The 22,698-nt window shown below is 35.3% G+C and overlaps 2 protein-coding genes across 5 annotated transcripts in view; both read right to left on the bottom strand.

Annotated features, from left to right (window-relative positions):
- Positions 1–1,021: 1,021 nt before the first annotated feature.
- LOC127646766 (TAR DNA-binding protein 43-like) lies at positions 1,022–7,977 on the bottom strand. Of its 3 annotated transcripts, XR_007970958.1 has the most exons (6): positions 7,267–7,977; positions 6,541–6,719; positions 6,090–6,230; positions 5,786–5,956; positions 3,604–4,691; positions 1,022–2,861 (listed from the first exon to the last, which is right to left on the bottom strand). XR_007970958.1 is itself a non-coding variant. In XM_052130632.1 (5 exons), exons 1-5 carry the CDS (start codon positions 7,505–7,507, stop codon positions 4,200–4,202), a joined length of 1,209 nt encoding a protein of 402 aa, XP_051986592.1. In that variant the 5' UTR covers positions 7,508–7,977; the 3' UTR covers positions 2,933–4,199. The 3 variants fall into 3 exon arrangements, 2 of the variants coding, with proteins under 2 accessions (XP_051986592.1, XP_051986591.1); XM_052130632.1 differs by lacking the exon at positions 1,022–2,861 and having other exon boundaries at positions 2,933–4,691; positions 6,541–6,704; XM_052130631.1 differs by lacking the exon at positions 1,022–2,861 and having other exon boundaries at positions 2,934–4,691.
- An 8,011-nt stretch (positions 7,978–15,988) lies between these two features.
- The window catches only part of ca16b (carbonic anhydrase XVI b), a 135,797-nt gene continuing 129,087 nt past the window's right edge, over positions 15,989–22,698 (bottom strand). For both annotated transcript variants that reach the window (XM_052130884.1, XM_052130885.1), the window contains 4 exons: positions 22,483–22,629; positions 22,202–22,344; positions 20,716–20,851; positions 15,989–16,720 (listed from right to left, as the gene is read on the bottom strand). In XM_052130884.1, coding sequence (XP_051986844.1) covers positions 16,574–16,720; positions 20,716–20,851; positions 22,202–22,344; positions 22,483–22,629 — 573 coding nt within the window. In that variant the 3' untranslated portion in view covers positions 15,989–16,573. The remainder of the gene's footprint in view (positions 16,721–20,715; positions 20,852–22,201; positions 22,345–22,482; positions 22,630–22,698) is intronic.

Here is a 22,698-nt window from a genome sequence, read left to right as displayed (position 1 = left end):
AATCATTGAGCAAAATGTTTATGGCAATATTGGATTTTTACACTATTTTGCTATTGTGTAATTTGCAGAACAGTTTCTCAGTTGATTTTATGTAAAAAATTACTACCACAGTAGAAGTTCTATATACCACTCAGAGATGACGGCTTAAAAACCTTTTTATATATTGTAATAATATAACTTGTATTAATATATAACTTTTATATTGTTAAGGTTACTGCTATGTGTGAATTTTGAATAGTGTTTCTACTTGACATAAGTGTTTACAGCTGGGAGATATCCAGATATCCATATTGTCCACTTCTAAAAGTGATAGTTATCTCAGACCATTTCTGAAGGGCCTTGCACTGTATTGGAGTATTTCCAGTTTGACAAACAATTTATTGTTGATGTTTTGTGGTTACTTTAATAAAAGAGTAACTTGCATTTAAATTGTCTGTGTTAACCTGTTTTTATTTTATTTCAGAATGTGTTATAGTTAGTAATTTACTTATTTGATGACGTAAATCTAAAAACATACAAACAAATTAATAAATTGAGTACTTTGTTACCGAGAAATTAAAACTAAAATGTTTTTATGAAGGTAAAATAAATTGTATTGTTACAAAGAAATAAGTTCTTTAATTAATTTTAATAGGTTATGTGAACCCAAAAACTCCTTGTAAAATTACTTGATTAATAATGTTAAATTAACTTGTAATATCAAGTTAGTATAAGTTTACATTACCAAGTACCATTTACTTAAAAAAATTATGTTTCTTTAACTTATAAAATTTAGTTAGTATCACTTAAAATTTTCGATGTAATCAGTTTCAACTATTTTTTTGAGTTATATTAACTTATCCGGTTTTACAGTGTGGAGAAGATTTAAATTTTTACAGTTAAATGAGTTACAATATACAAACTACTTTGGGTTGATGATTGTGAAAACAATCCATCACAGTTGAAAAAAATCTCTCAGAAAAAAATAAAAATGAACATCAAATTAGATACTCGGTCAACTGAAAATTATTATTTTTAATGAATTACTCAAACATTCATCTGGTTGTACATTTTAATGTAATAAGGAATTTGATAAATAATAATACACATTTTTTTTTTTTTTTTTTGCATAAAGCAGTGCAGATTTGTTCTGTGAAAAATATTTTAATTAAAACATTTAAGACATGGACTTGAAAATGACTTAAACCTATGTCTGAATGTGCTTTCTTGTAACCAGGGGCCAGATTAACAAGAAATAAAAAGTTCCAATGACAAATTATCAGATGTTTGTAAGAATGTTACTTAATGCAATATAGTATAAAAACGTATTTTCAAGACTATAAAATATTCTTATTTTCTGTCTTAAAATGAGATTTGTGATGCATTTTAACACCTTAACTGCCATTCTTATCGGCTTTTACCCAATGTGTGCAAGTGTTTTGCACTAGACTGTTTACATTTTAAGAGTAAGATTCAACTTTATTGTCATTGTGCAGATACAGGTACAGAGCCAATGAAATGCAGTTGTTTTAGCATATCCCAACTAAGCTGGGGTCAGAGCGCAGGGTCAGCCTTGGAACAGCGCCCCTGGAGCAGATAGGTTCAAGGGCCTTGCTCAACCCAGAGCCTTAACCGCTGAGCTACCACTGGCCCTTTTTAACATCAAAAGCAGATAATCTAATAATTTCAAGCCTCATGTAACGGTAAACACGGTTTCGGAATAAACATTTTTGTTTTTTGCACCGATTATGCTTAATAAACCGACAATGTGTGTGGTCATGCAAACGCATTAAACAGCTTTCTTTTATCAGTGTACAGTGTATACAGTGCTTAAGAATAAACCAACTGACTCTTGGATTTTTGCTCATTACCCCGATTTCGCATTGCGTGTAAACACCTTTACTGACTTATCCAATGCACCAAGTGTTGTGCACATGACTCTTCACGGTTTGACGTCAAAAGCAGAGAATAACTGATTATTTCAAATCTCATGTAATGGTGGTTTTGTCATATTTTTTTAAATAAGCTTATTTTTGGGAGTTAGCTGCGTATTGGTATGCATGTAAACTCGCCGTTTAATGTAATGTTCCGGGTTCAATACAAGTTAAGCTCAAATCGACAACATTTGTGGCATGTTGATTACAACTAAATTTAGTTTATCACTCCTTTTCTTTAAAAAAAAAAAAAAGCCAAAAATCTGGGTTACAGGCACTTACAATGAAAGAGGGTTTAAACAGAAATGTGAAGCTTAACATTTTATAAAAGCACTTCCATTATGGTACATTCTGTGTATTTGAGCTGTAAAGTTGATTAAATTGTAATTTTTAGTCATTAGGGTTTTGTTGACATTGTCATGGTAATGAAGTTGTAAAATTAGCTATAACTTTTTATTACACTAAAATCATGTTTACACATATCCTTTATGTCTTGAAGCTATACTTTTGAACCATATTTGTACATAAAAAATGTGCCCCATTCAATTCTATTGTAAGTGCCTCACTGTAACCCAGATTTTTGCTTTATTTTTTTTTTTAAGGAGGGACAGGTACATTTGTATTTTTTTGTGTGGTAATCAATATTATGCCACAAATGCTGTCGATTGAGCTCAACGTGTATTGAACCCGAAATATTCCTTTTAAGGTTACTTTAGAGGGACTGGAAATTGAAAAGTATGGACCTTGATTCTTCATTAGGCTTAAACTTATTCTGAGAAGGCAGCCCATCTTGTGGCATCTATCAATTCTGCTACATTCTACAGTGTCCATGGCCGTTACCAGAGATGCTATCGCTGTAATGGGGTACCACAGCATCCTCCATCTTCCTCCATCCCCAAACGGACTTCCCGCCTGGGGTTCTGTTGCGGCCAGCGATATTCCAGGCCCCTAAATGTGTGAATTCAATTAGTTTTCTGATCTTTGCTCTTAAATATGTGACAAACCAGTATGAGAAAACAATCTATTCAAATTAAGTTTTATTGAAGCACTCCCTTCATTTGACAAGTCATATAAAATGCCTTTGAAAACATTGAGCAACGTTATCTAGAGGGAACTCCACAAACATCCACAGCACTCAACATACAGGTCGCACTTACACTATCACTCATGTTTCCCCCCTCAGTGTCCACTGAAGATGTTCATCCACATCAAAGTTCACACTTACAGGTCAAGTTACAAGGAAATAAAGCACACACACCATACAGCATTCAGATGGGATTATAGAAGCAAGACAAAATATGCATCATCATCATCACAACATTCCACAAACTACTTAAGCACATTATCAGTATACTAAAGGAGTAAAGTAAAATGGGGGACCTAGGGAGACAAAAAAAAAAAAATTCTTCAAGGAACTTAATTTCCATAATTTGGGCTTAATTAAGGGGAAGCTGGGAATTATCAGCAGCTCTCATTCACACGCTCACCAAAGCCACCCACTGCAGTCACAATTGGGCTCTCTTTCATCGCACTCGCAAGTCTTTTCGTTCGTGCGCTCCACACTTTCTTCGCTCACTCGCAGCCTTCTCACTCTTCGTCATCACCAATCGCACTCAAGGGTTGTTTTAAAAAAACTTCAGTTTCTGCGCAGTTCTTGTCATAAAAAGTGGATTAAAAAGTAGACACCCACCGTGTCATCGAGCTGTGCGATGAGAGCATACAGACATGTGGAGGAAGGTGACCTAATGACCTCAGCCACACTGTGCTGCCATAGAGGGCGCTCTTCCCTGGCAAACCCCACAGATGTCAACTGCAGAAGAGATTTTGATGAAGGCTTGTTTTAAAGTGTCTCCACAAATCTGGACTGCAATAAAGCTGAACTTATATATTTCTAACCAGATTCTTTCGAATGCAAGTTTCTTTCTTCCAAAGTAATGATAAATGTACATAAGACTATGCAATTCTCATGCATTTTTAGATATTCAGATTGAACAACATGCATTATAAGAATCCAGTTGAAATGCTTTGTGCATTAACTAAGACAATACAACATTGGGGGGAAAACATAACACCAAAGATGGTACATTAACGTAACACCCTGGTTAACATGTCACTCCATAGACTAAATTAATATGCATTCAATGTACAAAACATTCTGTTTTTGTTGAAGTCCCCAGACTCCTCATTTTACCCATCCCCAATCCCAAACACACGTGACGAGATAAGTATTTAAAAAAAATACTTACCAAACACACTAGAAATAACACTTCAAAATCAAAACACAACTTACATACCCCACCCCGATGACTTTGTATCCATACTAGAACCAAAGCTTGAGTTAAACCCACTAGCACTAGTGCCAGAGTTGGAGCCGGCGCCCCACCCGAGAGCAGCTGTGTTGCTACTGTAGTTGCTGTTGGCCGAGCTGTATGTTTGGGGCTGGTCCCGAGTGGTACTTGTGCCGCTTGTGCCAGATGTTGTGGATGGATTCTGCTGAGCTAACATTCCCATCATGCCCCAACTGCTCTGCAGGGCAGCCTGGGCCGCAGCCATCATAGCTGGATTGAGGTTGAAATTGCCAAAATTCCCCAAGCTGCTGGAGCTACCACCCCCCATGGCACTCCGGCTGCCTGCGAAACCCTGACCACCAAACCCGTTCCCAAAGCGCCCTGCCCGCTCCATCATCTGCCTAGTGTTGTTGTGTTTCGGTTCAGCATTGGAAATGTGCACGCTAACTCCTTTAATGATCAGATCCTCTCCGCACAATGACGCGGCAACCTGGAGGGAAGATAGAAATAAATGAAAGGGTGAATTTCTCAAAACAGAACGCTTCCTGAATGCTTAAACTGTTATGCCTTGTTTATAATCTTAAAGGGATAATTCACCCAAAAATGACAATTCTATAATTTAATCACAATCATGTTGTTCCAAATTTGTGTGAATTTCTTTTGTGTTTTCCCACAGAAGATGATAGGTAGAATTTTCGCCTAAGTCATCATTTATTTTCAGTGCATTCCAGGGAAAAAAGAAACGTATAAGGGTTTGAAACAACATGAGGATGAGTAAATGATAACAACATTATTTTTGTGGGCACTAACCTTTTAAGATCAACACACATAAAGCCTTTTTCTGAAAATGACCTGCAATTTTCAGTTTAGAGGTCATGTGTACGACCCATACGAAAATACTGGTAAATTTACACTGGCAATTTCCCTGAATGAGAAGATGCAACATCACCTAAAAAGTAAAGTTTTGATGCTAAGAGTAAACAGAGTGCTAAGATTATCAGTTTGAGCATGTACAAAGTAAGAAAAGAGAGGATTCATTACTCTGGGGTTAAAAAAAAGAATCAGCAAATTGGACAGATAGTAAAATTATTCCATTTAATAGATATATAGATATATTTGATATTTTAGAGCAGACTGTACAGAAAATATCATTGTGTATGATGCTTCATGACTCGTATGAAGTAATACCGTCAGCAGGCAATGGAAATTGACCGCACGATACCACAACACTGGACGAGTGAGTTTGTGATTGGATCGACTTAAAGTGATCTTCAGTCGTTTAGTGTGTGATGCCCAGTTTTTGAAAATAGCCATTAACATAGTAGGTAATTGTGTGATACCTTGTATTTGTAGATTAATTTCAGATTTTAGAAGGGGTGTAGAGTAATCCAGCATTAATGTGCAAAGAAATTTGTTGACTGATAAAATATCCAAGTACATTTCAGAGTTTAATGTCATTTTAGTGCTGATGTGTGAATGGTCAAAAACAGAAATTACAAACTGTTGTATGTTAGAATAGCAGATGCTGTATATTTACTGCAATACACAAGGTAGCATGTGTGAAAGGGGTTAATGGCCGCTTACCTGGTCATCAGCAAAGGTGACGAAAGCGAATGCTCTGAAGGGTTTTGGAATGAAGACATCTGTGACCTCCCCGTACTGCATGAAGAACTGACGAAGCTCATCAGCACTTATGTCTTCTGTGCAACGACCCACAAACACTTTCCGGCTCCTCATTGGCTCATCGGGACCTTGCTGTTAAATGTTTAGATAAAAAGCACACTATTTAGTTCCTCCAAAATGAATGCCTAATTTTAGGAAAGCTTACATATTCTTCAAATTAACCTATATAATTCATTACACACAAAGGAAAACAAAATACACTAACCTTTGAGTTGGGTAGTTTGCAGTCACACCACCTGCCATCAATCATGTGCCTCTGTGTCATCACCTTGGTCTGAGTCTCCCAATCGGCAAACCTCACAAAACCAAATCCTTTCGAATTACCAGTCTTCACGTCCCGCTTAACCTGATGACACAGAATCAAGTCAAGTATTGCCTTCCCGCTTATCTGTACTTTGCTCCAATTTGTCTTATATATCGCCTGATTAGGTGTCCTCTTTAAGAGCATTATATATAGAGCAATAATCATGAATCCTTCTGAAAGTTTCTATAATATATTCACATCATATCTCCATCAAAATATCTTTGTGTTCCACAGAAGAAAGTCATACGAGTTGGGATGGCATGAGGGTGAGTAAAAGATGAGGGAATATACATTTCTGAACGAACTATTTTTATAAGTATTACATTCAAATTAGTTGTTATTAATGTATTACCTGCACCATGATGACTTCCCCAAACGTACTGAAGTAGTCTTTTAGGTCTTGTTCTGTAGTTTTCCATGGCAAACCAAGAACAATCAGATCCGAGGTCTTCTGGTCCCCTCTCTTGATCTTTGTTGCTGATGAGGCATCAATTTCATCCATCTTTCTCTTATTATCTGGGAGGACAGTTTCTTGAATAAATAAGTTGACAGAAAAGCATGTGTTACATATTCACACATCCAGAAAGCAACAAACATCCTTTAAGCCATAAAAAACAAGCCCCATAAAATGTAAATGGAGTTTGACAACTAATAACAGATGTAAAACTACTATTGAAGAACATTACACCTCAAGGGTGAAACTCAGGAAACATAAAAAGAACATGACTGATTCATATTTCACCCCCAAAACAATTATGTTTTGCTGAAAGAAAATACATAAGCATTACAGTAATGAGAAATGAGATATTTTAGTATTAAAGAAACTACAATTTGGTGGGTTCAAGTTTAATTGTCATGAAAATAATTTCACAATGCATGAAATCTAAATGACCCTACAAACTAGACTTTTTGTGTGTTTGCAAAATATAATTTCTTTTTTCTCTTTGACGGAGGTGAAATGTGACCTGGACACGTTTGCATTAAATTCACCCATAACTCATTGCCTGGTTTAAATGTCAAAGATGCATTTTACCAATTAATAAGATCCCATGACATGCCAGAGCACTTAACAACCTACCTTTGGGATAATTGACCACATAGACCAGGTTTCCCCAGTCGTTTTCAGGAGCGTGCAGGATTCCGTCCACTAAGCGCACTCCCCTCATGCACTGTGACACTGGGCTCCGGTATCGCAGGCCGCAGGCCCCTGGAAACTGAGCGGTCACTGTGGACAGCAGCACCGTGCCGTCGTCCTCTGACGGGATCTCCATCGGCTCCTCATTCTCCTCCTCCGCGACGCGAATGTACATTTCGGCCATCTCTTCTCAATAGAACTACTCGCGAATCAAATACGGTAACGTGAGCTGTCGACCGTTCACGCGACTACGTTGCAAGCTAGCGCGTGCGTGCGCGAACAACTGCTTCGCGAGCTAATATATTGCTAAGCAACGGTAAAATATAGCCTCAATCGATCGCTAAATGATCGAAATAAGGCGAAAAATAAATTATAATCTATAGACAACAAGGAAAATAGCGAAGAACGTCACCAGTAAACAAATGATCGATTCTGATATTCCTTTGTTAGCGATCTGTCAGAAAGAAATATGGCTCTCAGGAATGAATGAGCCAGTTAACACACCCCTAACGGAAAATTATTTCTATCTAAAGTTTTAGTTTTGTAAGCTGTATTCAGAATAAAACTAAATAATGTAATTTCTGTATGTAAAATTGTAAGAATAGTACTCATACAACTCACGCGACACTGTTTTCGTAGCAAGATGGCATTTTACCGAAGTCATGAAGGAAATGCGTCACTTGTGGACGATCTCATTTCTCTCTCCCCCTCCACGGGGCGAAAGAGGCAAACACAAACATATAAGGTGTACTAAGGTGTAAACATTGCTTATTATATAGATGGACAAAATATAATAATATAAATATTTTTCCATTTATAATACATATTTCATAAATATGGTTGTGTCATTTGCGTAATATAAACACTTTTCTTATGACAGAAAATGCAACGTTCCCCGTACGGTGGAATGGGATGTTCTCAGAGATATAGTGCTCCTAGCGGTAGATATGGTAGCCATGTCAATTACATCTTATGCACAGTGATCTGACCTCTATGCCGTGTTTAAAAAAAATTAAGAAACAGTTATACATCTTTTTATTGTACTACTGAACATTATAATGTATTTTTATTGGTGAAAGTACATTGAAAAACAACAACAACAACAAATATATCTATAAAATGTATGTGTGTGTGTATATATATATATATATATATATATATATATATATATATATATATATATATATATATATATATATAATGTATGTGTGTGTGTGTGAAAAATTAATTGTGTGATCCACAAAATAGATGTCCTAAACTACTTGCCAAAACTAGTTTGGTAGTATTAAATATGTGGAGCATTTAAAAATTAGTTTTAATGACTTCAACCCAAGTATATGTATACTTCTGAATTATATATATATATATATATATATATATATATATATATATATATATATATAGATAGATAGATAGATAGATATAGATATAGATATACATACACACACACACACACATGCATTTTAAATATATATATATATATATATATATATATATATATATATATATATATATATATATATATATATATATATATATATATAAATTCAGAAGTATACATACACTTGGGTTGAAGTCATTAAAACTAATTTTTAAATGCTCCACATATTTAATACTACCAAACTATAGTTTTGGCAAGTAGTTTAGGACATCTATTTTGTGGATGACACAATTAATTTTTCCGACAATTGTGAGAGAGGTTGTTTCCCTTTTAATTGACTATATCTCAATTCCAGTGGGTCAGAAGTTTACATACACTAAGTTAACTGTGCTTTTAAGCATCTTGGAAAATTCCAGAAAATTATGTCAAGCATTTAGACAATTAGCTTCTGATAGCAGGTGTACTGAACTGGAGGTGTGTCTGTGGATGTATTTTAAGGCCTACCTTCAAACTCAGTGCCACTTTGCTTGAAATTATGGGAAAATAAAAAAAAAATCAGCCAAGACTTCAGAGAAAAAATTGTAGACCTCCACAAGTCTGGTTCATCCTTGGGAGCAATTTCCAAATGCCTTCCACGGTCATCTGTACAAACAATAGTATGCAAGTATTAAAAACACCACGCAGCCGCCATACCACTAAGGAAGGAGACACGTTCTGTCTCCTAAAGATGAACATAGTTTAGTGTGAAAAGTGTAAATGAATCACAGAACAACAGCAAATGACCTTGTGAAGATGCTGGAGGAAACAGGTAGACAAGTATCTATATCCACAGTAAAACGAGTCCTACATCAACATAACCTGAAAAGCTGCTCAGTAAGGAAGAATCCACTGCTCCAATACACCATAAAAAAAAGCCAGACTACAGTTTGCAAGTGAACATGTGGACAAAGATCTTACTTTTTGGAGAAATGTCCTCTGGTCTAATGAAACAAAAATGTAACAGTTTGGTCATAATGACCATTGTTATGTTTGGAGGGAAAAGGGTGAGGCTTGCAAGCCGAAGAAGCACGAAGAACCGTGAAGTATGGGGGTGGCAGCATCATGATGTGGGGTGTTTTGCTGCAGGAGGGACTGGTGCACTTCACAAAACAGATGGCATTATGAGGAAGGAAAGTTATGTGGATATATCTCAAGACATCAGCTAGGAAGTTAAAGCTCGGTCACAAACAGGTCTTCCAAAATGGACAATGAACCCAAGCATACCCCCAAAGTTGTGGCAAAATGGCTTAAGGACAACAAAGTCAAGATATTGAAGTGGCTATCACAAAGCCCTGACCTCAATCTGATAGAAAATCTGTGGGCAGAACCGAAAAAGCATGTGCTAGCAAGGAGGCCTACAAACCTGACTCAGTTACACCAGTTCTGTCTGGAGGAATGGGCCAAAATTCCAGCAACTGCCCAAAATGTTTGACCCAAATAAAACAATTTAAAGGCAATGTTACCAAATACTAACAAATTGTATGTAAACTTCTGACCCACTAGGAACACGATGAAAGAAATACAAACTGAAATAAATAATTCTCTCTACTAATATTCTGACATTTTACATTCTTAAAATAAAGTAATGATCCAAATTGACCTAAGACAGGAAATGTTTTCTATGATTAAATTTCAGGAATTGTGAAAAACTGAGTTTAAATGTAATTGGCTAATGTGTATGTAGGCTAAACTTATGACTTCAACTATGTATGTATATATATATATATATATATATATATATATATATATATATATATATATATACAGGGATGGGAGGGTTACTTGTAAAAAATGTATTCCATTGGAAATGGAAATGTATTCCACTGCAGGTTACAGAATATATGCTGTAAAATGTAATTTGTAATGTATTTTGTTAGATTACTCAAGTTCGGTAATGTATTCGCAATATTTGGATTACTTTTTCACTTGCTTTGACTATAACAACTTTGCCAGTACATTAAGACAAAATACACGTTATATACACAATATTTTTACAGGAAAACAATACAAAAATTATTATCAAGAATACATTTTTTTTCCCTAATATCAAAGGTCTTACTAGAAAAAATAAATTATGATCCAACATAAATTTTCTTGATAAAAAAATATGATCATGTGCATGTAAAATGGCTAGAAATAGCATATTTTGCTGCTGTTGAAATGCACTTTGGATCTCATCATGTATATTTATACATTTTTCCATCTGAATGTATTATATTATTATATAGACTAAATATTAAATGAAACAAATGACAATAAAATGCAAAGCAATCTCTTCAGTAATCAAAATACTTTTTGAATGTAAATATATTCTAATAACCAATGATTTAAATTGTTTAAATATCTTGTATTGGTACTAGCCAAATACTGTAGGGGAAGATGTCACAAGAACGTTTCTTAACTAGGAGGTTTTAAATCAAACGTTTTGCAAAAATGCTTGTTTTCTCTAGATGTGGTTTTCTATTTCAAACATCTGACTCAAAATGTTTGTAAATTAGGCCATTAAAACTAAAATTAAAACATATTTTGTAATATGGAAGAAAAAAAAAGAAGTGAAGGGAATGAGTCCACACTTGGAAACATTAAATCAAGGGTAAACTTCTCTAGATTAAGATGGAAGTAGAAATATACTGTAACATGAAAAGAATAGTTCACCTAAAAATGTACATTTTCTCATAATTTACTCCCCCTCATGCCATCCCAGATGTTAATGACTTTCTTTCTTCTGCAGAACACATACAAAGATTTTTAGAAGAATATCTCAGCTATGCAGGTCCATATAATGTAAGTGAATGGTGACCAAAATTTTGAAGCTCCAAAAGGTACATAAAGGCAGCATTGAAGAAATCCATGCAGCACAAACTAAATTTGTTTTAGTCCACAGCTGTGTCCGAATATCTGTTTTTATTTACTATATAGCATGCCAAAAAACAGTATACAAATGGAGTAATATGTTAGAATCCATAGGATTCATGAAGCAGTAAGTGAGAAATACCCGGATGACCTACTATTTCTCATGGGATTTTGCAGTGCAGATTGACTGGACACTTTGCGACCCAATAATCCCTCGGGAGACAGGTTTGGGGAGTAATGGAATACTTGTAATGGCGTTACTTAATCAGGATACAAAAAAATGTGTAACTGTAATATGTTAAATTTACACAAAAACTCAACATATTCAGATTACAATTACATTTGGTAAAAATTTGGGATTTCTAGCAGAATTACAATTTTCAAAATATACAAAAAATATAAAATATCCTCCTGACATAAAATGATAAAGACCGCTGCTTGCTTTAGTACAGAATACAGAAATGATCAGATGTGCTGGAGATCTCTTCTGGTTCTCCCTCGTGACTGATGTGAATCTGGCACCATTTCCATCTTAACTTAAGTTGAAACTCTAAAATTTTTTCTGATATGCTTTCATGTTGTAATAACAACAGTAATTGGGACAGCATTTCTTTTTTTCTTTGATAAAAAAATCTAGATTGTACACATAAATACCAAATCAATGTTATTATAGTTTTGGATTTTTTATTTAGTTTTTATTTCTATTTTATATTCAATTTGCCATAACAATTTAGATAAGTTTTAATTATATTTCACAGTTTGTCTGTTTTCATTTTATATTTTTTATTTTTTATTTTTGGCTGATCAGCATTTACTGGGGTAATTTAAAAAGTCTAACATTATTACATTTACCAGGGCAGTCTTGTGTTACCTCTATCTAGTGATATTATCATGTTTAATGTGGATTGTAAATGCTGCAAATTTTATAATATTGGGTGAATATGGGTAAAGTGACAAAGGACATTAAAGCTTGATCCACAATGTATCCAAATGTATTTCCTTAAATTATTATAAATCATTACTAAACTAATCTTTTGGGGAGTAAACAATTAAAGAGATAGTTCACGCAAAATAAAAATTCTCTCATCATTTACTCACCCTCATGCCATCATGAGGAATAATTCAGCTCTGTACAGTAGATGCCACAGTAGGGGCCAAAACTTTAAAGCTCCAAATATCACATAAAGGCAGCACAAAAGTAATCCATATGACACTAGTGGTTAAATCCATGTCTTCAAAAGTGATATGATAGGTGTGAGTGAGAAACAGATCAATATAAGTCCTTTTTTACAGTAAATATTGACATCAGCAGTCTCCTTGGTAATTATAATTTCAAGCTCGATTTTATTTCCTAGCTCCATCTAGCACTCTGCGGTCTCTACAAGTAAGTGTAATCAAGCTTGAAATAATGATTGGTCCTGTAGACTGCAATTGCAAGGTGTGAAGTGAAAAAGTAGTTACGTTTTTGTCTGTTCTCACACAAAACTGATTAGATCACTTCAGAAGACATGGATTAAACCACCTATAGATAACTTTTATGCTGCTTTTATGTGCTTTTTGGAGTGTCAACCCTGTTGACATGCATTGTAAGGACCTACAGAGCTGAAATATTCTTCTAAAAATCTTCATTTGTGTTCAGCAGAAGAAAAAAAGTCACACATGTCTGGGATGGCATGAGGGTGAGAAAATGATGAGAAAATTTAAATTTTTGGGTCAACTATCCCTTTTCCTTTTTGAGGTTTTAAATTGATGATTTTACATTGATATGTGGCAGAACTCAATTCATGATCACAGGTGGGAAAAGCAACGGTAAAGAAAATCACAGAAATCTTGTTAAGGTTATAAAAAAATTATAAGTTAACTTAATGTTATGATGTGAAACTGTATTTGTATTTTTTAAAATGTATTCCAAATAGATGTAGATATTTTTTAGAGAACCTCTTTTCCTCTGTCCCACTTTACCTGTACTGCTTTAAAATCTAGGATATGGTCAAAGGTTCTACATCCCAGTATTGAATATTTGTTCATTTTTGCTTTTGACTAAGGTAGAAGACATACTAAACTTTCTGAATGATGTAATGTTAGGTTATGTGTCATTTAGATCATAATTCAAAGTGCCAAGAAAAGTAACATTTCCAAAAAGTGTCCAACTTTGCCCATATTCACCCTAGTATATAAAAAACGGAGTTACGAAAAAGCATTTTGGAAATGGGTAATTTATCTGATTTTGATACTTGGTGTTAGTAGTAAAATTATGTCTTTGTTTTTTAGATTTTAGAGAGTGTAATTTGAAAGGCATACAAGTATGGTACAGGAACCTGTCAGCATAGATAAAATATAAGCTCTAATCAAGTCTAATCATAGCAACAACAAGTACAATTATAAATATATAAAAAAATAAAAAAATAAAATTATATATATGTATATATTTCAGTTGGAAGTTAATGATTCGTCAGTGCCAATTGTCTACATGCTAAATGCAGTACATGGCAGAATTCAACTTTTTAGTGTTTCTGAATCTGAGGTTTATCCTGTCAGATATTTTATGTTAACCAAGATATAATTCAGTGCATCTGTTGTAACTGTATTTGCTTGATGAGAAACTATTTTCTGTAACAGATCACTTGATTTGGTTAAAAATGCGGAGTTGCTCTACATTTAAACATATTCTGTTTTCCTATTAAGGAAGCAGTGTCCCTGTTTTTCATGTTTTTTTTTTTGCATTCAGAAGGTATGATTAAAAGTCATCGAGAAAATATTACTTTTTTCTTGACTTTATTCACAAATGTGATCTTGAGGTAATCAAAAAAATTAATCTGATTACATTACTTTCTTATCGAGGTAACTTGTTTACATTACTGATGTTTTATTTTTAATTTTTTTTGAGTATTCATTATAGTAGGGAGCTAAGGCAACGTCAGATAGTTTTCTCGGTTGTTGTTATTACGTCATATAATCGGGTCACAAGACGATGTCAACGTCCCGGGACGAAGTATGTCCAAAATCTATTCATACTAGTCGAATGTGTACCTAAAAGAACGTACTGTTTTGCTGTCAGATAAGTGCGTCCCTCATCAAATACAGTACATACTGTGACACTACTTCTGAAGAGGCCCAATCGGGTTTAGGGTAAGATCAGACCAACATATAACTCTTTTTTCACTGTAAATCTTGACATCGGCAGTCTCCTCGGCAATCATGATTTCAAGCTCAATTACACTCGGAAGTGTAATTTTCATTTTTGGGTTAAATATTCCTTTAAGCAACAACTTTGCTGTATTAAAGATACCGTCTTGCATTTTCATTATAGATATCCAAACGTAGTGTTATTATGAAAGGTAAATTACATAGTAAAAAAATATAAGGAGTTATTTTTTAACCTTTGAACAACTCTAATAATGTCTAAAGTTTGTTTCCCTTTCAAGATCATTATTAATAAAATACATTACAAACAACTCTCAACATCTCTTTTAATAAGAAAATAATGCTTTGCTCATCTTCTAATGACTTGTAAGACTTAAGAAGATATGAAGACATTTCTGATAATAGAACATAGTGAGCAACGATGCTCCCTGGTTTTTACCGTGCATTCTGGGAATTTTTAGGGAGCAAACATTAAAGTGCACTGGAGCGATTGTGCAATTGGGACAGCCCTAGAAATGGCCGACTGACTGATCAGTGCCCTGACAAATGAACTAAGGATCTGATTGAGATGCACCATGGGATTGCTTTTATGCTGCCTTTATGTGCTTTTTAGAGCTTCAAAGTTTTGGTCACCATTCACTTGCATTGTATGGACCTACAGAGATTAAAAATTCTTCTAAACATCTTCAGCCATACACATCTGGGATGACATGAGGGTGAGTAAATGATGATAGTTTACATTTTTCAGTGAACTATACCTTTTACTAAATATTTTGTCCAGTTGGTGCAAGTCCTCACATACTGTATGTTGAAATTTTTTTTACTTTTATACAATTATTTAAATACACTTTCTTTTAGCTAAACCATGATCTGATTTTTTTTGTCTTTTATGTTTTTTTTGTCGTTGTTTTCGAATAATTACTTGTTTTCTGCATCATAATCGTTTAACTCTTCGAATTTGGCTGAAATTATAGTTACACTTTTTTTTTTCTGTAGCCACGACTTTAAGGTAAATTTTTCTGTACATTCAGTAAATGTAATTAATCAATTAAGTAAAAAGTGTGACAACTACTGCAGCTTCAGTTTGTTTATACATGTCATTAAACCTTTCCAAACTAATAACTTTATTTTCCCCCCTTAATTTTAAAGTGATCTTTTATCTATATAGTATTTATGCCCCCAAAGCAACTTCTATTTATTATGAAACTGAAATGAAGAAAACCAGACATATATTTAGATCAATATCTTTATATATTACAAAACAATAGAAATGCTACTGATAACAATATATGTTCACAGTTGCTGTTATGATACCACACTCAAATAAATGCATATAAGTTAGACATAAAATGGCATATCTTAATAAATAAAAAAAGAACATATTAATCTAACAAGTCACAATGCTTGACGGTTAAAAGTCACATCATGATGAGCATTAAATTGAATGTGGAGCTTCTTTGTGTACAGCGTCCATGTGTATGAGGCGGATGTGTGTTAATGTGCTGCCGCTGATCAGAAATGCTTTGAACACGATTATCAACAATCAGATAGGCATCAAGTAGTAACACTGACAGTGTAGTGCAAAGTAGACAGCTGCAGGTTGCTGTGAGGTGTGTGTCTGTGTGTGTGTGTGTATTTTGGAGAACAGGTTGTGACGCTCAGCAGGATAACAAAAAGCAGCAAAAATAAATATCAAAAGAATTTATTTTTATCAGTATATAAAAGCTCTTTTTTGTTGTGTTTCTTCTTTTTTCATTTCACCAAGAGTCTGGGGAAAAAAGGCCTCATGGAAAGTTCAAGGAATCAGTTTTTCCGTCTCCTTTTCCGGGAACTTCACACCAAAGACTCCATGCTCTCAGCCTGATTGGATTCTTCTGTTACCAGTATCCCACCAATGTTGTCCAGGTAGTTGAAGCCAAGTCTGAAGTCTTTACTGCTGACAATGCTGAGCATAGCCTTGTAAAGGTAGTGATAGTGCTCCTAAAAGAGAGAGAGAGCAATTTGTGATTATTGGGCCATTTTTGCACAGTTCTGTAACATAAATCGGGACTGATTTGAACTGCTACATGTCACTAGCACTGCACAGAATCCAATGGCCTCACTCATAAGTTTCTCACTGTAAATCCATTTTCCAGTAAAAACAACAATAAAAAGCCCGATACAGGAAATAATGGTAAATTTTTAAGTGGAACTATTTATTGAACTGTTAGACAAAATCTAAATAAATAAATATTAATAATTTGTATTTTTTGTATCTTATTTGAAACATCAGGATTTAAAGGTCATTATCCTCATGAGACACAGCAATTCATTTTTGTATAGGAGTTTGTTATATAAATATCTCTAAGCCCCATACATCCACAGTAGTAAATCTGGTGTATATTAAGAGGACACGCTGGACTTTTCAGAGATACCAAATATTTGGGAGTTTGGCCATTACAACTTACTCTCATGGTCTACAGAATGTACATTATGACATTAATGTAATGTATGGCCAATGTATATTATATATAATGTATTTTTTTTCTTCCAAAAATCAGTTATTTTTATATGCTTGTTACATGCCAAACAATATATTGACTTAAAAAAAAGGGAAATTGTAAAAAAAAATGTTTCTGGGTTTCGGAGTTTATTGTAAGATGACATCATAATAGCTTGTAATGCTAAACAATAAAATCTTTATAATAATACAAATTTTATATATGAAAAATACATACTTTTCCAAGAGCACTTACATTTTTTTGCACATGTACAGGTTTTGAATTCTATTCTGATCCTAGTGAAACTTTGTAATAAGGGACTTTTGTACCACTGTCTCCTTAAGATGATTCGCTTATGTTTTCCTCTTTTGTAAGTCGCTTTGGATAAAATCATCTGCCAAATGAATAAATGTAAATGTAAACATATAATAAAAATCTGATCACAATTGAAATATTTCTTATAAAAACAGCACATTTCAGTATTTTCAAAGCACTGTATCCTCGCTCCTCCATCTTCAAGCCTGTTCAAAGTCCACCATCATTAAGGACATTTTCATTTTCTAAATGCACCATGAGGAGGTGTGGACTGAGTACAGTGGAAGCTTCCCGAGCAGGTTTGAGTGAGGAAGCACAGGTTGCTGTCACGAACCCCTTTCCTCTGCCCCATCTCAGCTTCCTCACACACGCACACTATCTCCCGTCTCGCACACAGGCACTCCGCGAGCGTGCTCGCTTCCCGCTCCCTCGCTCCGCCCCCCTGTGCGCGAACGCTCTTTTTCCTCCGGGCTTCCACGCCCGGTTTTGCTTTTACGAGCTCTACTCGTAAACGATCTCCCCCCTCTGGCGCACTCGGCTATTCAGCCTGAACATTATGACCACTTGCACTCACGCGCTTCCTATCTTCACACATTGTTTACACCTGCACTCACGCGCTTCTTGTCCCCACACATTAGGTACACCTGCACTCGTCTCGTCACCTGTCATTGTCTACACCTGCACTCGCCCCTATAAATACACTATCCCTCCGTTTGAATCCCGTTGGTTATTGTATTTAGATTCCCGTGTTTTGACCCTCGCTAGTCGCGTCTAGTTTTGACTTCCCCACTCTTGATTACCCTCGTAGCTTGCCAACTCCCTATTCCTCTCGTTTCCCTGTCTTTCGCTCCCGCTTATCCCGTCTTGTCTTGTCCATAGTTGTTAACTGTTTTCCCCACTTCGACCCCCGCTATCGTTCACCTCCCTCACTAGATCTGCCCCCTTGTTCATCTCTTTGATTCCCCGGCTCTTGACCCTACGCTTCCCACGACTACTCTTCATTGGATTTGCCCCTTGTATGTACTTTTGCCTGCCTGCAAATAAACGCAGTTTTTGACTTACATTGTGACTGTCTCAACTTGTGTGCGTTATAGTTGCATCTTATGTGGATGTCTTTTTGGTTGAAGCACCTGATGCACACATAAATTCTCCTCGCCCTTCACATCTTGCACAACACTTTTAATTAATGTTCAAATAAACCACAATTGTGACATACTTCTTGAAATATTAGGTTTTAATGTGAAAAAAATCAATAAATCAAGTTTCTTCTGCATAACGGCAAACGCTCCGAAGTAATGCAGCTTTGCAAAGTGAGCGTGAGTGAGCAAGGACATTTCATTTTACAAATACATCTTGCTTCGGTTCCTCCGTCCTCGCTTCGTTTTCTCACATCCTTTCCTTGTTTCTTTAGAGGGTGGAAAAAGAACGCAAGGAAAGGAAACGAGAATGCACAATTTCAGAAATGAGAAGCATCCAAGGTCTTCTACTTTCAGAAAAGCACGGAAATGTTCACCAGGAGGCAGTAGATATCTAGTAAATGACATACAACAGGTTTTTCAGCGAAGTATTGGTCATGTTGATAATGTAGAGGCTTTAGAAAATCATGTATCAAATATGATACACTAGGCTTATAGGGATAAAACAAGATACATACACTCACCTAAAGGATTATTAGGAACACCATACTAATACTGTGTTTGACCCCCTTTCGCCTTAATTCTACGTGGCATTGATTCAACAAGGTGCTGAAAGCATTCTTTAGAAATGTTGGCCCATATTGATAGGATAGCATCTTGCAGTTGATGGAGATTTGTGGGATGCACATCCAGGGCACGAAGCTCCCGTTCCACCACATCCCAAAGATGCTCTATTGGGTTGAGATCTGGTGACTGTGGGGGCCATTTTAGTACAGTGAACTCATTGTCATGTTCAAGAAACCAATTTGAAATGATTCAAGCTTTGTGACATGGTGCATTATCCTGCTGGAAGTAGCCATCAGAGGATGGGTACATGGTGGCCATAAAGGCATGGACATGGTCAGAAACAATGCTCAGGTAGGCCGTGGCATTTAAACGATGCCCAATTGGCACTAAGGAGCCTAAAGTGTGCCAAGAAAACATCCCCCACACCATTACACCACCACCACCAGCCTGCACAGTGGTAACAAGGCATGATGGATCCATGTTCTCATTCTGTTTACGCCAAATTCTGACTCTACCATCTGAATGTCTCAACAGAAATCGAGACTCATCAGACCAGGCAACATTTTTCCAGTCTTCAACTGTCCAATTTTGGTGAGCTCTTGCAAATTGTAGCCCCTTTTTCCTATTTGTAGTGGAGATGAGTGGTACCCGGTGGGGTCTTCTGCTGTTGTAGCCCATCCGCCTCAAGGTTGTCCATGTTGTGGCTTCACAAATGCTTTGCTGCATACCTCGGTTGTAATGAGTGGTTATTTCAGGCAAAGTTGCTCTTCTATCAGCTTGAATCAGTCGGCCCATTCTCCTCTGACCTCTAGCATCAACAAGGCATTTTCAGCCCACAGGACTGCCGCATACTGGATGTTTTTCCTTTTCACACCATTCTTTGTAAACCCTAGAAATGGTTGTGCGTGAAAATCCCAGTAACTGAGCAAATTGTGAAATACTCAGACCGGCCCGTCTGGCACCAACAACCATGCCACGCTCAAAATTGCTTAAATCACCTTTCTTTCCCATTCTGACATTCAGTTTGGAGTTCAGGAGATTGTCTTGACCAGGACCACACCCCTAAATGCATTGAAGCAACTGCCAAGTGATTGGTTGATTAGATAATTGCATTAATGAGAAATTGAACAGGTGTTCCTAATAATCATTTAGGTGAGTGTATATAAATTGCGTAAAATACAACTTAAGTTATATTTTCTCTTACCTCAATAAAAATGGTTTCTTTCATGTTTAAAATATAGAGAGGGTGCTAATAAAACAATTTGCCAATGAAGAAAGAAAAAGAAACTTAATTCAAAATATTGTTTCTGAAAGCATGTCTTGCTATCTTACACAATTTTTGCTTCTTAATTAAATATATTTTGTTTTTAGAACGTTTAGGTAGTATTACAAAAATATTGATGAAGAATTATTTTTTTTGCAGTGCTCAAAATGTATCTATCGTCAGACAAAATTATGTCTCATTTTATCAACTTACAAGTTCAGTGAAGACACCAGGCCTCATGAGGTTAATCATCTTGGCCACTTGGTAGACATCCACAGTGCTCTCATTCTCCAGCTGCTGGAAAAGAGTTGTCAGAGCGCAGAACATTCCAGCTGAAACGGCCCCAAACCTGAAACACAATCAATGACTCAATTTCTCCCTCTGGTTACATAAAACCCAAATCCACACTATATATACTGACAAAACACATACAGGATGCAATGCTGCATAAACGTTGTCCACTGAAAAATATAAATGTCATAAATATAGCAGAAAAGTACTTTATACATTGAATAAGTTAGTTTAAGTGGAACTTGAAAATATTAAGTAAATTCTACATTTGTGCTCAATTCAAACATGTAAAAATGAATGCTCTAGCTTATAAATAAAGATAATGTATGACTGTTTTCTTTACGATGCATCATCATGTATCAATATTAAATTAGAGAATCTTGTCATATTTATTTGCTCACTGGAGTAAATTTCACAGGAATAAAATAAGTACATTTTACTTAACTTATGGAAGCTGGTGTTCCTAGTATGCACTGGGCTTGAATAATTCATGATTTTGCATAGATTCACTGTTAGCAAGTTTGTTTACACCATTGTTGATTTCGTTGTTACTTTTGGTAACTTTTGTGAAGTCTGATGTTAATTTTCGATGCAAAATTACCCATTCATGATCAAATAAAATGATGCGTTGATTGTTGCTGTCGTCGTGTTTTAGTATCTTGTGTCTTTTTCAAGTCATGCAAGGAAATTTTTTTTTTTATTTATTTATTTTTTTTTTCTTCTTTATTTTTACAGGTAAGTCATTAAGAACAAGTTCTTATTTACAATGGCGGCCTGACAAGTAGAATAACCACTTAGGGAAAGGTAATGGGGGCTAAAATAAAAATAAAAAAAATAATGAAATCGTAAAAAACATAATAAATGCTCCTTGTATTTCATTTTAACACTAGTGTGCATCCATTTTCATTTTAGCCATATCTTTGGTAACCCTAAAAATAAAAAAAATTTATAAAAATAAAAAAAGACAAAGCTTGTGCTTAAATTTCCTTCCATTTTCAGGGTTACAGTTCTCGGCATGCCACTCAACAACAGTGGAATTTCTATGGACTTTCTGATTAGGGATTTCATTTTTTCAATAAAATGTTTTATTTAAAAAAAATGCTCATTTAAATTTTACTATGTTTATTTAAGTACCATGTGCATCAGATTTGTAAGTTAGACTTACTGTATTAACTGAAATGTTTAAGTAAAATGTACTAACTCCTTTAATCAATATTATGACATAAGGTTAAATAGCTTTTACTTAATTTTATACCATTAAATTGTACTTTGAAAACATTTCTGTAAAAACGTGCAAAATGAAAATGAAGTAAATATTACTAATAATTTTTTCAGTGTACTAAAATATGCAGGGACTGACCTGAATTTGCAGTGTAAAAAAAATGGTTTAATTACACAGGATACTCACTCATCATGGATGATGGTTGGACCATCCCTTGTCATTGCCTCCTCCTTGATGATGTTGATGAGCTCAAATGTGCTGCTAATTGATGCATCGGGATCTGGCCAATTTGGGCACTGGAAATGTCTGACTTCCAGCACATAATCATCCTGCACAGCAAAGAACTCATGCAGTCAATAATATGTACTTGCTGCTTTTAATTATTTATGTCAAATCATTTCTGAACATGAGTGATATGGTTGCAGTACTTTATAAAATGTGTTTTTGATGTGTGGTGACTGAGATACCTGTGTGGCCTCTAGGATGAAGTCATGGATGACGAGTTGTTCCTCATTAGACAAACACAGTCTGCCAGTGTTAATAAGAGTGACGGTGAAGGCGACACAGTTCATGGGCTCCTCTCTGCTGGGCCAGTACACAAATTCATCCTCTGTCTGTGGAAAGCAGAGCAGGGCCAGGCCAGTTCATCATATCATATCATATCATATCATATCATATCATAT

This window comes from Xyrauchen texanus, chromosome 7 (assembly GCF_025860055.1).
Source record: "Xyrauchen texanus isolate HMW12.3.18 chromosome 7, RBS_HiC_50CHRs, whole genome shotgun sequence".
Lineage (NCBI taxonomy): Eukaryota > Metazoa > Chordata > Actinopteri > Cypriniformes > Catostomidae > Xyrauchen > Xyrauchen texanus.
This window is presented reverse-complemented; position numbering and strand designations above follow the sequence as displayed.